This window comes from Coregonus clupeaformis, unplaced genomic scaffold (genome assembly GCF_020615455.1).
Source record: "Coregonus clupeaformis isolate EN_2021a unplaced genomic scaffold, ASM2061545v1 scaf0832, whole genome shotgun sequence".
Lineage (NCBI taxonomy): Eukaryota > Metazoa > Chordata > Actinopteri > Salmoniformes > Salmonidae > Coregonus > Coregonus clupeaformis.
The window spans coordinates 61,756-76,763 of NW_025534287.1; the positions used below are offsets into that span (position 1 = coordinate 61,756).

Genomic DNA, 15,008 nt, shown 5'->3' on the forward strand with positions numbered 1-15,008 from the left:
GCCAATAAAATTGTATTTGATTTGACTAAATACTTTTTTTCCCCACTGTAAAACAATATTATATACATTATATTAAGTTAATACTAGTATTTACACATTTAAATACAGCCATATTCTTTATATCATTATATACTCAGTGGCCAGTTTATTAGGTACACCACCCCGTTCACGATAATGGTTCGCTCCTACAGACAGTGAGTCACGTGGCCGTGGCTTGCTATATAAAGCAGGCAGACAGGCATCGAGGCATTCAGTTCCTGTTCGATTGAACGTTAGAATGGGAAAAACGAGTGACCTAAGTGACTTTAAGCGTGGTATAATCGTCGGTACGTCAGAAACGGGCGGCCTATTGGGCTTTTCACGCACAACAGTGTCTAGGGTTTACCGAGAATGGTGCAGCAAACAAAATACATCCAGTCAGCAGCAGTCCTGTGGGCGAAAACAGCTCGTTGATGACAGAGGTCGAAGGAGAATGGCAAGAATCGTGCAAGCTAACAGGCGGGCCACAAACAGGCAAATAACAGCTCAGTACAACAGTGGTGTGCAGAACGGCATCTTGGAATGCACAATTCGTCAGTCCTTATCACATTTTTACATTTACATTTTAGTCATTTAGCAGACGCTCTTATCCAGAGCGACTTACAGGAGCAATTAGGGTTAAGTGCCTTGCTCAAGGGCACTTCGACAGATTTTTCACCTAGTCGGCTCGGGGATTAGAACCAGCGACCTTTCGGTTACTGGCACAACGCTCTTAACCACTAAGCCACCTGTCACAGATGGGTTATTGCAGCAGACGACCACACCGGGTTCCACTCCTATCAGCTAAACACAAGAAGAAGCGGCTCCAGTGGGCACAAGATCACCAACACTGGACAGTTGAGGAGCGGAAAAACATCGCCTGGTCCGACAAATCCCGGTTCTTGTTGCATCATGCTGAGAGTCAGGATTTGGTGTACGCAGTCCATGGCCACATCCTGCCTGGTGTCAACGGTACAGGCTGGTGGCGGTGGTGTAGGGAATGTTTTCCTGGAAAACGTTAGGTCTCTTGATACCAATGGAGCAATGTTTGAACGCCACACCTTGTAGAATCCATTCCCCGAAGAATTGAGGCTGTTCTGGAGGCAAAGGTGGATCTGACCCGTTACTAGATGGGTGTTCCTAATAAACTGGCCTGAGTGTACATTTACGAGCAGTCAAAAGTAAAGTGAATAACCCATGTCATAGGATATTATTTTAAAGCAATAAGGTGTGGTATATGGCCAAAATACCACGGCTAAGGGCTGTTCTTAGGCACGACGCAACGCGGATACAGCCCTTAGCCGTGGTATATTGGCAATATACCACAAAGCCCCAAGGTGCCTTATTGCTATTATAAACTGGTTACCAAAGTAATTACAGCAGTAAAAATAAATGTTTTGTCATACCCGTGGTATACGGTCTGATATACCACGGCTGTCAGCCAATCAGCATTCAGGGCTCGAACCACCCAGTTTATCAATAATAATCCACTAGAGTAACAGAAAGGTCTCACCTCTTTGGATAAGCGCGTGAAGACGTCTCCTCCCCTGAGAAAGTCCAGGATTAAATAGAGCTTCCCTTCGGTCTGGAAGGCTGAGAGAGGAGAGGCGTTAAACACACTCCTCTGTAGTCAGGACAGAGTGACTAACCGTAGTAAAACTGGACTATGACGTGGTGAGAGGGTAGAGGTGAAGGGTCAGGGGTTAAAGATGAGACTAACCGTAGTGCAACTTGACTATGAAGGGGTGGTTGACCTCCACTAGAATGTCTCGCTCCATTTTGGTGCGAACTCTGTCCCTGACTGGATGGACAGAGAGAGAGACAGACACACAGAGGCAGAGCGACAGAGAGGCAGAGCGACAGACACAGAGCGAGACCCAGACAGACAGAGACACACACACACACAGACAGAGAAACAGAGGCAGACACACATAGACACAGAGAAGACACACACACAGAGAAGACACACATAGAGAGACAGAGAAACACAGACACACAGACAGACACATACACACAGAGACACACCGACACAGACAGAGACAGACACACAGAGAGAGAGACAGACACACAGAGAGAGAGCGACAGAGGCACAGAGAGAGAGAGACAGACACACAGAGAGAGCGACAGAGGCACACAGAGAGCGACAGAGGCACACAGAGAGAGCGACAGAGACACAGAGAGAGAGAGCGACAGAGAGAGAGAGCGACAGAGAGAGAGAGCGACAGAGAGGAAGAGCAACAGAGGCAGAGCAACAGCGCGACACAGACAGAGACAGACAGACAGACAGACAGACAGACAGACAGACAGACAGACAGACAGACAGACAGACAGACAGACAGAGAGACAGAGAGACAGACACAGAGAAACAGCCACAGACATGAAATCCCAGACAAACAGGGCCATTAGTTTCTACAATATGCTATGCATCTATAAAGCATTGAAGTGAACAGTGTCAGAGACCATCTGAGAGAACATGTATGTGAAGATGATAACTGGACTGTTACCTTTCAACGAAGCCTTCTTGAGGACTTTCATTGCATATAACTGACCCTCGTCTGGACCCATGATTTTCCGGACCAGAAACACCTTTCCGAACGATCCCTGTCCCAGGACCTTAAGCAACTCAAACTGCCGCGGGTCAGCCTTCTCACACCCTTCCTTCACATGGTGGGTGATGGGGATCTCTGAATATGACGCACCCTTGTCCTAAACATACACACACACACCACAAAAACAGTTAGTATTTCATGTACACAAAGTACAGTGCATTCGGAAAGTATTCAGACCCCTTTATTTTTTCCACTTTGTTACATTACAGCCTTATTATAAAATGGATTAAATTATTTTGTTCCCCTCATCAACCTACACACAATACCCCTTAATGACAAAGCGAAAACAGGTTTTTAGAAATGTTTGCAAATGTATTAAAAATAAAAAAACAAAAATAACATTTGTACATAAGTATTCAGACCCTTTGCTAAGAGACTCAAAATTGAGCTCAGGTGCATCCTGTTTCCATTGATCATCCTTGAGCTGTTTCTACAACTTGATTGGAGTCCACCTGTGGTAAATTCAATTGATTGGACATGATTTGGAAAGGCACACACCTGTCTATATAAGGTCCCACAGTTGACACTGCATGTCAGAGCAAAAACCAAGCCTTGAGGTCGAAGGAATTGTCCTTAGAGCTTCGAGACAGGATTGTATCGAAGCACAGATCTGGGGAAGGGGACCAAAAAATGTCTGCAGCATTGAAGGTCCCCAAGAACACAGTGGCCTCCATCATTCTTAAATGGAAGAAGTTTGGAACCACCAAAACTCTTCCTAGAGCTGGCAGCCCGGCCAAACTGAGTAATCGGGGGAGAATGGCCTTGGTCACTCTGACAAAGCTCCAAACCTAACCCTAACCCTAACCCTAACCCTTCTAGAAGGAAAACGATCTCTGCAGCGCTCCACCAATCAGGCCTTTATGGTAGAGTGGCCAGACGGAAGCAACTCCTCAGTAAAAGGCACATGACAGCCCGCTTGGAGTTTGCCAAAAGGCACCTAAAGGACTCTCAGACCATGAGAAACAAGATTCTCTGGTCTGATGAAACCAAGATTGAACTCTTTGGTCTGAATGCCAAGCATCACGTCTGGAGGAAACCTGGCACCATCCCTACGGTGAAGCATGGTGGTGGCAGCATCATGCTGTGGGGATATTTTTCAGCGGCAGGGACTGGGAGACTAGTCAGGATTGAGGCAAAGATGAACAGAGTAAAGTACAGAGAGATCCTTGATGAAAACCTGCTCCAGAGCGCTCAGGACCCCAGACTGGTGCAAAGGTTCACCTTCCAACAGGACAACGACCCTAAGCACACAGCCAAGACAACACAGGAGTGGCTTAGGGACAAGTCTCAATGTCCTTGAGTGGCCCAGCCAGAGCCCAGACTTGAACCCGATCGAACATCTCTGGAGACACCTGAAAATAGCTGTGCAGCGACGCTCCCCATCCATCCTGACAGAGCTTGAGAGGATCTGCAGAGAAGAATGGGTGAAACTCCCCAAATACACGTGTGCCAAGCTTGTAGCGTCATACCCAAGAAGACTCAAGGCTGTAATCGCTGTCAAACGTGCTTCAACAAAGTACTGAGTAAAGGGTCTGAATACTTATGTAAATTAGATATTTAGGTTTTTTATTTGTAAGAAATTTGCAAAAATGTCTAAAAACCTGCTTTTGCTTTGTCATTATGGGGTATTGTGTGTAGATTGATGAGGGTAAAAAACGATTTAATCCATTTTAGAATAAGGCTGTAATGTAACAAAATGTGGAAAAGGTCAAGGGGTCTGAATACTTTCCGAATGCACTGTATGCACAACCCCTTATTCAAGCAGGTCACCAGTGCTGGAAACATCTGCCCTACAACATCTGTCCTCTTCAACCTGGGAGTCAACTTCGAGTCTTCTCTGTCCTGTGATGCCCATATAAACCATATTATCCGCTAACATCATGTTTCTATCTAAAAAACATCACCCGGCTCAAACCATCTTTCTCCCAGCCAGATGCAGAGAAACTATTCCACGCCTTTATCTTCTCCCGGATCGACTACAGCTCTGTTCAGGGGCCTTCCAGACAAATCACTTCAGAGGCTACAACTTCTCCAGAATAGTGCTGTCAGAGTCCTGACCAGGACCAAGAACTCAGCCCACATCACAACCATCCTTACTGAACTCACTGGCTACCGGTCAACTAGAGGATTCACTTTAAAATCCTCCTCCTATTGTTTAAAGCCTTGAATGGATTGAGTCCCACCTACATTGCTGGCGCCTCCGACGAAGATGGCGGCCTCGCGACTAGCTCTTAGGAAACTTGGCAGTATTTTGTTTTTGTATGTATTATTTTTTACATTATTAGCTTAGAAAGTGTTTTGTATCATTACATACAGCCGAGGAAAACTATTGGATATCAGAGCGGTGGTAACTCACAAGCATTACGACCAGGAATACGACTTTCCCAAAGCAGATCCTTTGTTTGCTTTCCCCAGGGCAAATGAACTGATTCCAGCGGCTGACCCAAAACATCACTCTCTTGGGATATTCTGTCGAAATCGGTCCAGCCAGATGGGTTCTCAGTTCATCGCGCAGACAGGAATAAATATCTCTCCGGGAAGCAGAAGGGCGGAGGTGTGTGTTTCATGATTAACAACTCATTACTAATTGTAGCAACATACAGGAACTCGAGTCCTTCTGTTCACCCGACCTAAAATATCTCACAATCAAATGCCGACCGTATTATCTCCCAAGATAATTTCGCTGCCAAAATCCTCGACCATTGCTATTCGAACTTCCGGGATGGTTATAAGGCCCTCCCCCGCCCTCCTTTCGGCAAATCTGACCACGACTCCATTTTGCTCCTCCCTTCCTATAGGCAGAAACTCAAACAGGCAGTACCCGTGCTAAGGACTATTCACTACACTGGGTCCTGGACTTCCTGACGGGCCGCCCCCAGGTGGTGAAGGTAGGAAACAACATCTCTACTTTGCTGATCCTCAACACTGGGGCCCCACAAGGGTGCGTGCTCAGCCCCCTCCTGTACTCCCTGTTCACCCATGACTGCGTGGCCAAGCACGCCTTCAACTCAATCATCAAGTTTGCAGATGACACAACAGTAGTAGGCTTGATTATCAACAATGACGAGACAGCCTACAAGGAGGAGGTGAGGGCTCTGGGAGTGTGGTGCCAGGAAAATAACCTCTCACTCAACATCAACAAAACAAAGGAGATGATCGTGGACTTCAGGAAACAGCAGAGGGTGCACCCCCCTATCCACATCGACGGGACCGCAGTGGAGAAGGTGGAAAGCTTCAAGTTCCTTGGCGTACACATCACTGACAAACTGAAATGGTCCACCCACGCAGACAGTGTGGTGAAGAAGGCGCAACAGAGCCTCTTCAACCTCAGGAGCCTGAAGAAATTTGGCTTGACACCTAAGACCCTCACAAACTTTTACAGATGCACAATTGAGAGCATCCTGTCGGGCTGTATCACCGCTTGGTACCGGAACTGCACCGCCCGCAACCGCAGGGCTCTCCAGAGGGTGGTGCGGTCTGCCGAACGCATTACCGAGGGCAAACTACCCGCCCTCCAAGACACATACAGCACCCGATGTCACAGGAAGGCCAAAAAGATCATCAAGGACATCAACCACCTGAGCCACTGTCTGTTCACCCCGCTATCATCCAGAAGGCGAGGTCAGTACAGGTGCATCAAAGCTGGGATCGAGAGAATGAAAAACAGCTTATATCTCAAGGCCATCAGACTGTTAAATAGCCATCACTAGCACATTAGAGGCTGCTGCTGCCTATTGAAATCACTGGCCACTTTAAGAAATGGAACATTAGTCAATTTAATAATGTTTCCATATCTTGCACTACTCATCTCATATGTATATACTGCATTCTATTCTATAATATTCTACTGTATCTTAGTCCATGCCACTCTGTCATTGCTTGTCCATATATGTATATATTCTTAAATTCCATTCCTTACTAGTTTTGTGTGTATTGGGTATATGTTGTGCAATTGTTAGATATTACTGCACTGTCGGAGCTAGAAGCACAAGCATTTCGCTACACCCGCTATAACATCTGCTAAACACGTGTATGTGACAAATAAAATGTGATTTGATTTGACATCAGGGACCTAATTTCTATTAATGAGCCACCTCACACTCTCCAGCAACTCCCCACTGCTTCAAGTCCCCACGTCTCTGAACTATGGGGGACTTCTGCTCCCTTGCCCCTCGCCTATGGAATGCTCTCCCTGACCATCTGAGAGCCACTCCATCAATGGGAACTTTTAAAACGGGCCTTAAAACCCATTTCTCCTGACTGTCTTCTTCTAGTGCTAATCTGGAAATTGCTTTTAGCACCTAGCCTATCTACTGTAGCACCTAGCCTATCTACTGTAGCACCTAGCCTATCTACTGTAGCACCTAGCCTATCTACTGTTGCACCTAGCCTATCTACTGTAGCACCTAGCCTATCTACTGTTGCACCTAGCCTATCTACTGTAGCACCTAGCCTATCTACTGTAGCACCTAGCCTATCTACTGTAGCACCTAGCCTATCTACTGTAGCACCTAGCCTATCTACCGTAGCACCTAGCCTATCTACTGTTGCACCTAGCCTATCTACTGTTGCACCTAGCCTATCTACTGTAGCACCTAGCCTATCTACTATAGCACCTAGCCCTGTAGCACCTAGCCTAGCTACTGTAGCACCTAGCCTATCTACTGTAGCACCTAGCCTATCTACTGTTGCACCTAGCCTATCTACTGTTGCACCTAGCCTATCTACTGTAGCACCTAGCCTATCTACTGTAGCACCTAGCCTATCTACTGTAGCACCTAGCCTATCTACTGTAGCACCTAGCCTATCTACTGTTGCACCTAGCCTATCTACTGTTGCACCTTGCCTATCTACTGTTGCACCTAGCCTATCTACTGTAGCACCTAGCCTATCTACTGTTGCACCTAGCCTATCTACTGTAGCACCTAGCCTATCTACTGTTGCACCTAGCCTATCTACTGTAGCACCTAGCCTATCTACTGTTGCACCTAGCCTAGCTACTGTAGCACCTAGCCTATCTACTGTAGCACCTAGCCTATCTACTGTTGCACCTAGCCTATCTACTGTAGCACCTAGCCTATCTACTGTTGCACCTAGCCTATCTACTGTTGCACCTAGCCTATCTACTGTAGCACCTAGCCTATCTACTGTAGCACCTAGCCTATCTACTGTAGCACCTAGCCTATCTACTGTAGCACCTAGCCTATCTACTGTAGCACCTAGCCTATCTACTGTAGCACCTAGCCTATCTACTGTTGCACCTAGCCTATCTACTGTAGCACCTAGCCTATCTACTATAGCACCTAGCCTAGCTACTGTAGCACCTAGCCTATCTACTGTAGCACCTAGCCTATCTACTGTTGCACCTAGCCTATCTACTGTAGCACCTAGCCTATCTACTGTAGCACCTAGCCTATCTACTGTAGCACCTAGCCTATCTACTGTAGCACCTAGCCTATCTACTGTAGCACCTAGCCTATCTACTGTTGCACCTAGCCTATCTACTGTAGCACCTAGCCTATCTACTATAGCACCTAGCCTATCTACTGTTGCTATTTCCTGCCTGATGTTTTTATAGAAGGTTTTTATTTGATCCTTTGAGATAACACCGTAATGAAAAGCTCTATACAAATTACATGTATTATTATTACTATTACTCACACAATGAGTGAAAGACTCTCCCTCGTCCATGGGCTCATCCAGGATCTGGTGACCCTTGACCTGGAACACACAGACACAGTAAACATAATCAACAACACACAGTAAACATCATCAACAACACACAGTAAACATCATCAACAACACACAGTAAACATAATCAACAACACACAGTAAACATCATCAACAACACACAGTAAACATCATCAACAACACACAGTAAACATCATCAACAACACACAGTAAACATCATCAACAACACACAGTAAACATCATCAACAACACACAGTAAACAACCACGTCAACACAATACAATCACACATCAACATCTACAGAGCTGACACACAACACGATGGGAGTGTTCCATTTAACACGATGGGAGTGTTCCATTTAACACGATGGGAGTGTTCCATTTAACACGATGGGAGTGTTCCATTTAACACGATGGGAGTGTTCCATTTAACACGATGGGAGTGTTCCATTTAACACGATGGGAGTGTTCCATTTAACACGATGGGAGTGTTCCATTTAACACGATGGGAGTGTTCCATTTAACACGATGGGAGTGTTCCATTTTTAAAAACATTTTTAGTCATTTAGCAGACGCTCTTATCCAGAGCAACTTACAGTTAGTGAGTGCATACATTTTTTTGGGCTAAGTCAGTGACAATCGTTGGTGCCCACCTTTCAGAGTGGTGCATTATGGGGATAAAAATTGTCCGACTTCCGCCTACATTAACTTTACAAAAACCATGTGACCAAAGGTCATGCAGTTTTTGATGAAGTTGCTGCAGTTGCTTCTCACCAACTGCACCATTAGCCATCACCTGCATTGTGGAGGGTTAGGGTTAGGGTCAACCAATCATCAGGGTTAAGGTTAGGGTTAGGGTCAACCAATGATAAGGGTGTTTTTGTTTTACCCACGCGAACAGAACCAAAGACATGACTGAAACATGAACCAACTTTGCCGCGATTCATATGTAGACAGTGGATATACAAATGAATGTTATATTTTGAGGCTTTCTCACACCAATTGATAGTACAATGTACACAGACATTTACCGTTTTTAAGTGTGTGATATGGGGCTTTGAGATGTTTATTTCAACATAAATTTTTAAAAAAAAAATATTATTAACTATGGCAACACTGCCATGTTGCACGGAGCATTTGCATTTGTATTTATTATGGATCCCCATTAGTTCCTGCCAAGGCAGCAGCTACTCTTCCTGGGGTTTATTATGGATCCCCATTAGTTCCTGCCAAGGCAGCAGCTACTCTTCCTGGGGTTTATTATGGATCCCCATTAGTTCCTGCCAAGGCAGCAGCTACTCTTCCTGGGGTTTATTATGGATCCCCATTAGTTTCTGCCAAGGCAGCAGCTACTCTTCCTGGGGTTTATTATGGATCCCCATTAGTTCCTGCCAAGGCAGCAGCTACTCTTCCTGGGGTTTATTATGGATCCCCATTAGTTCCTGCCAAGGCAGCAGCTACTCTTCCTGGGGTTTATTATGGATCCCCATTAGTTCCTGCCAAGGCAGCAGCTACTCTTCCTGGGGTTTATTATGGATCCCCATTAGTTCCTGCCAAGGCAGCAGCTACTCTTCCTGGGGTTTATTATGGATCCCCATTAGTTCCTGCCAAGGCAGCAGCTACTCTTCCTGGGGTTTATTATAGATCCCCATTAGTTCCTGCCAAGGCAGCAGCTACTCTTCCTGGGGTTTATTATGGATCCCCATTAGTTCCTGCCAAGGCAGCAGCTACTCTTCCTGGGGTTTATTATGGATCCCCATTAGTTCCTGCCAAGGCAGCAGCTACTCTTCCTGGGGTTTATTATGGATCCCCATTAGTTCCTGCCAAGGCAGCAGCTACTCTTCCTGGGGTTTATTATGGATCCCCATTAGTTCCTGCCAAGGCAGCAGCTACTCTTCCTGGGGTTTATTATGGATCCCCATTAGTTCCTGCCAAGGCAGCAGCTACTCTTCCTGGGGTTTATTATAGATCCCCATTAGTTCCTGCCAAGGCAGCAGCTACTCTTCCTGGGGTTTATTATGGATCCCCATTAGTTCCTGCCAAGGCAGCAGCTACTCTTCCTGGGGTTTATTATGGATCCCCATTAGTTCCTGCCAAGGCAGCAGCTACTCTTCCTGGGGTTTATTATGGATCCCCATTAGTTCCTGCCAAGGCAGCAGCTACTCTTCCTGGGGTCCAGCAACATTAAGGCAGTTATACAATTTTTAAAACATTACAATACATTCACAGATTTCACAACACACTGTGTGCCCTCAGGCCTCTACTCCACTACCACATATCTACAACACAAAATCCATGTGTACGTGTTTGTATAGTGCGTATGTTACCATGTTTGTGTTGCTTCACAGTCCCCGCTGTTCCATAAGGTGTATTTTTATCTGTTTTTTAAAATCTAATTTTACTGCTTGCATCAGTTAACTTGATGTGGAATAGAGTTCCATGTAGTCATGGCTCTATGTACTACTGATGTAGTAGGTCAACCACAACAGTGTCCGACTCTCGGCTGTTGCAGATGCACCTCCCCTGACTTTAGTCTATAGTCGACTGAGTTAGCCTTACAGCCCAAACAGACCGACTGAGTTAGCCTTACACCCCAAACAGACCGACTGAGTTAGCCTTACAGCCCAAACAGACCGACTGAGTTAGCCTTACACCCCAAACAGACCGACTGAGTTAGCCTTACAGCTCAAACAGACCCAATGATGGACTGAGTTAGCCTTACAGCTCAAACAGACCGACTGAGTTAGCCTTACACCCCAAACAGACCGACTGAGTTAGCCTTACAGCTCAAACAGACCCAATGATGGACTGAGTTAGCCTTACAGCTCAAACAGACCGACTGAGTTAGCCTTACAGCTCAGACCCAATGATGGACTGAGTTAGCCTTACAGCCCAAACAGACCCAATGATGGACTGAGTTAGCCTTACAGCTCAAACAGACCCAATGATGGACTGAGTTAGCCTTACAGCCCAAACAGACCCAATGATGGACTGAGTTAGCCTTACAGCTCAAACAGACCCAATGATGGACTGAGTTAGCCTTACAGCCCAAACAGACCCAATGATGGACTGAGTTAGCCTTACAGCTCAAACAGACCCAATGATGGACTGAGTTAGCCTTACAGCCCAAACAGACCCAATGATGGACTGAGTTAGCCTTACAGCTCAAACAGACCGACTGAGTTAGCCTTACAGCCCAAACAGACCCAATGATGGACTGAGTTAGCCTTACAGCTCAAACAGACCCAATGATGGACTGAGTTAGCCTTACAGCTCAAACAGACCGACTGAGTTAGCCTTACAGCTCAGACCCAATGATGGACTGAGTTAGCCTTACAGCCCAAACAGACCCAATGATGGACTGAGTTAGCCTTACAGCCCAAACAGATCGACTGAGTTAGCCTTACAGCCCAAACAGACCGACTGAGTTAGCCTTACAGCTCAAACAGACCGACTGAGTTAGCCTTACAGCCCAAACAGACCGACTGAGTTAGCCTTACAGCTCAAACAGACCGACTGAGTTAGCCTTACAGCTCAACAGACCCAATGACTGAAGCTATGACCCCTGTTATTATGATGTCAGATCAACATTAACACACTGTCCCTGTTTCAGTCTTCACAGCTATACATCTGGAAGGATGAGAGCACTGTTTTCCATAAGTACAATATTTTTTGCCAAAGGAGCTCTATCTTGGTGGCCTCTGGTACATTCTAATGATTCCATCTGAAATACACAGTGAAATGATTGAATACTTTATGGAGTTCACCTCCCAGATTGGAAAAGTTTCTGGATATCAGGACAGCGATTACTCACCTCGTATCAGATGAAGATTTTTTTATTCAACAAGTCGGACGCAAAGGATATTCTACAGACACCCGATAAGGCCCAAATCCCTGTCATTCGCATGAGGAAGAGACATAGATATCGTGGACGTAGGTCGGGGTTCTTTATAAGGATCCGATGGTGAGTGAGTAATCTGCCTCTTCCATCAATCCTATTAGCCAACGTACAATCATTTGAAAACAAAATGGACGACCTAAGATCATGATATCCTACCATTGGGACATAAAAAACGGTAATATCTTATGTTGTGGCTGAACGACGACATGGATAACATACAGCTGGCGGGATATACGCTACATCGGCAGGATAGAACGGCTGACTCCGGTAAGACAAGGGGTGGCGGTCTGTGTATATTTGTAAACAACAGCGGGAGCATAACATCTAATACTAAGGAAGTCTCGAGGTTTTGCTCTCCTGTATTTTCAGTATGAAAATGTATGCCCTCACTAACTGTAAGTCGCTCTGGATAAGAGCGTCTGCTAAATGACTAAAATGTAAAATGTAGAGTATCTCATGATAAGCTGTAGACCACACTATTTACCAAGAGAGTTTTCTATATTTTTCGTAGCCGTCTATTTACCACCACAAACCGATGCTGGCACTAAGATTGCTTATGGCCTTATACAGCTCATTGAGTGCAAACAGGAAAACGCTCATCCAGAGGCAGTGCTCCTAGAGGCCGGGGACTTTAATGCAGGGAAACTTAAATCCGTTTTACCTAATTTCTACCAGCATGTTAAATGTGCAACCAGAGGAGAAAAAAAACCTCTAGACCACCTTTACTCCACACACAGAGACACGTACAAAGCTCTCCCTCACCCTCCATTTGGCAAATCTGGACATAACTCTATCCTCCTGATTCCTGCTTATAAGCAAAAACTAAAGCAGGAAGCACCAGTGACACGGTTAATAAAAAAAGTGGTCAGATGATGCAGATGCTAAGCTACAGGACTGTTTTGCTAGCACAGACTGGAATATGTTCCGGGATTCTTCCGATGGCATTGAGGAGTACACCACATCAGTCACATCAGCTTCATCAATAAGTGCATCGATGACGTCGTCCCCACAGTGACCGTACGTACATACCCCAACCAGAAGCCATGGATTACAGGCAACATCCGCACTGAGCTAAAGGGTAGAGCTGCTGCTTTCAAGGAGCGGGACTCTAACCCGGACGCTTATAAGAAATCACGCTATGCCCTCCAACGAACCATCAAACAGGCAAAGAGTCAATACATGACTAAGACTGAATCGTACTACACTGGCTCTGACGCTCGTCGGAAGGGAAGCACAGCCACGAGCTGCCCAGTGACACAAGCCTACCAGACGAGCTAAATTACTTCTATGCTAGCTTCGAGGCAAGCAACACTGAAGCATGAATGAGAGCATCAGCTGTTCCGGATGAATACGTGATCACGCTCTCTGTATCCGATGTGAGATAGACTTTTAAGCAGGTCAACATTCACAAGGCCGCAGGGCCAGACGGATTACCAGGATGTGTACTTCGAGCATGCGCTGACCAACTGGCAAGTGTCTTCACTGACATTTTTAACCTCTCCCTGTCTGAGTCTGTAATACCAACATGTTTCAAGCAGACCACCATAGTCCCTATGCTCAATAACCCCAAGATAACCTGCCTAAATGACTACCGACCTGTAGCACTCAAGTCTGTAGCCATGAAGTGCTTTCAAAGGCTGGTCATGGCTCACATCAACACCATTATCCCAGAAACCCTAGACCCACTCCAATTTGCATACCACCCCAACAGATCCACAGATGATGCAATCTCTATTGAACTCCACACTGCCCTTTCCCACCTGGACAAGAGGAACACCTACGTGAGAATGCTATTCATTTACTACAGCTCAGCATTCAACACCATAGTGCCCTCAAAGCTCATCACTAAACTAAGGACCCTGGGACTAAACACCTCCCTCTGCAACTGGATCCTGGACTTCCTGACGGGCCGACCCCAGGTGGTAAGGGTAGGTAACAACACATCTGCCACACTAATCCTCAACACGAGGGCCCCTCAGGAGTGCATGCTCAGACCCCTCCTGTACACCCTGTTCACCCATGACTGCATGGCCAGGCACGACTCCAACACCATCATTAAGTTTGCCGACAACGATGAGACAGCCTATAGGGAGGAGGTCAGACACCTGGCCATGTGGTGCCAGGATAACAACCTCTCCCTCAACGTGATCAAGATAAAGGAGATGATTGTGGACTACAGGGGGGGAAAAAGAGGACTGAGCACGCCCCCATTCTCATCGACGGGGCTGTAGTGAAACAGGTTGAGAGCTTCAAGTTCCTTGGTGTCCACATCATCAACAAACTATCATGGTCCAAACACACCAAGACAGTTGTGAAGAAGGCACGACAAAGCCTATTCCCCCTCAGGAGACTGAAAAGATTTGGCATGGGTCCTCAGATCCTCAAAAGGTTCTACAGCTGCACCATCGAGAGCATCCTGACTGGTTGCATCACCGCCTGGTATGGCAACTGCTAGGTTGTCTAGGTCTAAAAGGCTTCTTAACAGCTTCTACCCCCAAGCCATAAGACTCCTGAACAGCTAATCATGGCTACCCGGACTATTTGCATCGTCCCCCCAACCCCACCCCACCCCCTCTTTCACGCTGCTGCTACTCTGTTTATTATCTATGCATAGTCACTTTAACTCTACCCACATGTACATATTACCTCAATTACCTTGACTAACCTGTACCCCCGCACATTGACTATGTACCGGTACCCCCTGTATATAGCCTCCCTACTGTTATTTCACATTGACTCTGTACCGGTACCCCCTGTATATAGCCTCCCTACTGTTATTTCACATTGACTC

At 46.1% G+C, this 15,008-nt stretch overlaps 1 protein-coding gene across 1 annotated transcript in view; it reads right to left on the minus strand.

Annotated features, from left to right (window-relative positions):
* The window catches only part of LOC121559819 (ribosomal protein S6 kinase alpha-6), a 96,319-nt gene that overhangs the window by 43,521 nt on the left and 37,790 nt on the right, over positions 1–15,008 (minus strand). The window contains exons 2-5 of the mRNA XM_045216866.1: positions 8,289–8,348; positions 2,523–2,724; positions 1,739–1,819; positions 1,532–1,611 (exon numbers count right to left, since the gene is read on the minus strand). Of these exons, the coding sequence (XP_045072801.1) occupies positions 1,532–1,611; positions 1,739–1,819; positions 2,523–2,724; positions 8,289–8,348 (423 nt within the window). The remainder of the gene's footprint in view (positions 1–1,531; positions 1,612–1,738; positions 1,820–2,522; positions 2,725–8,288; positions 8,349–15,008) is intronic.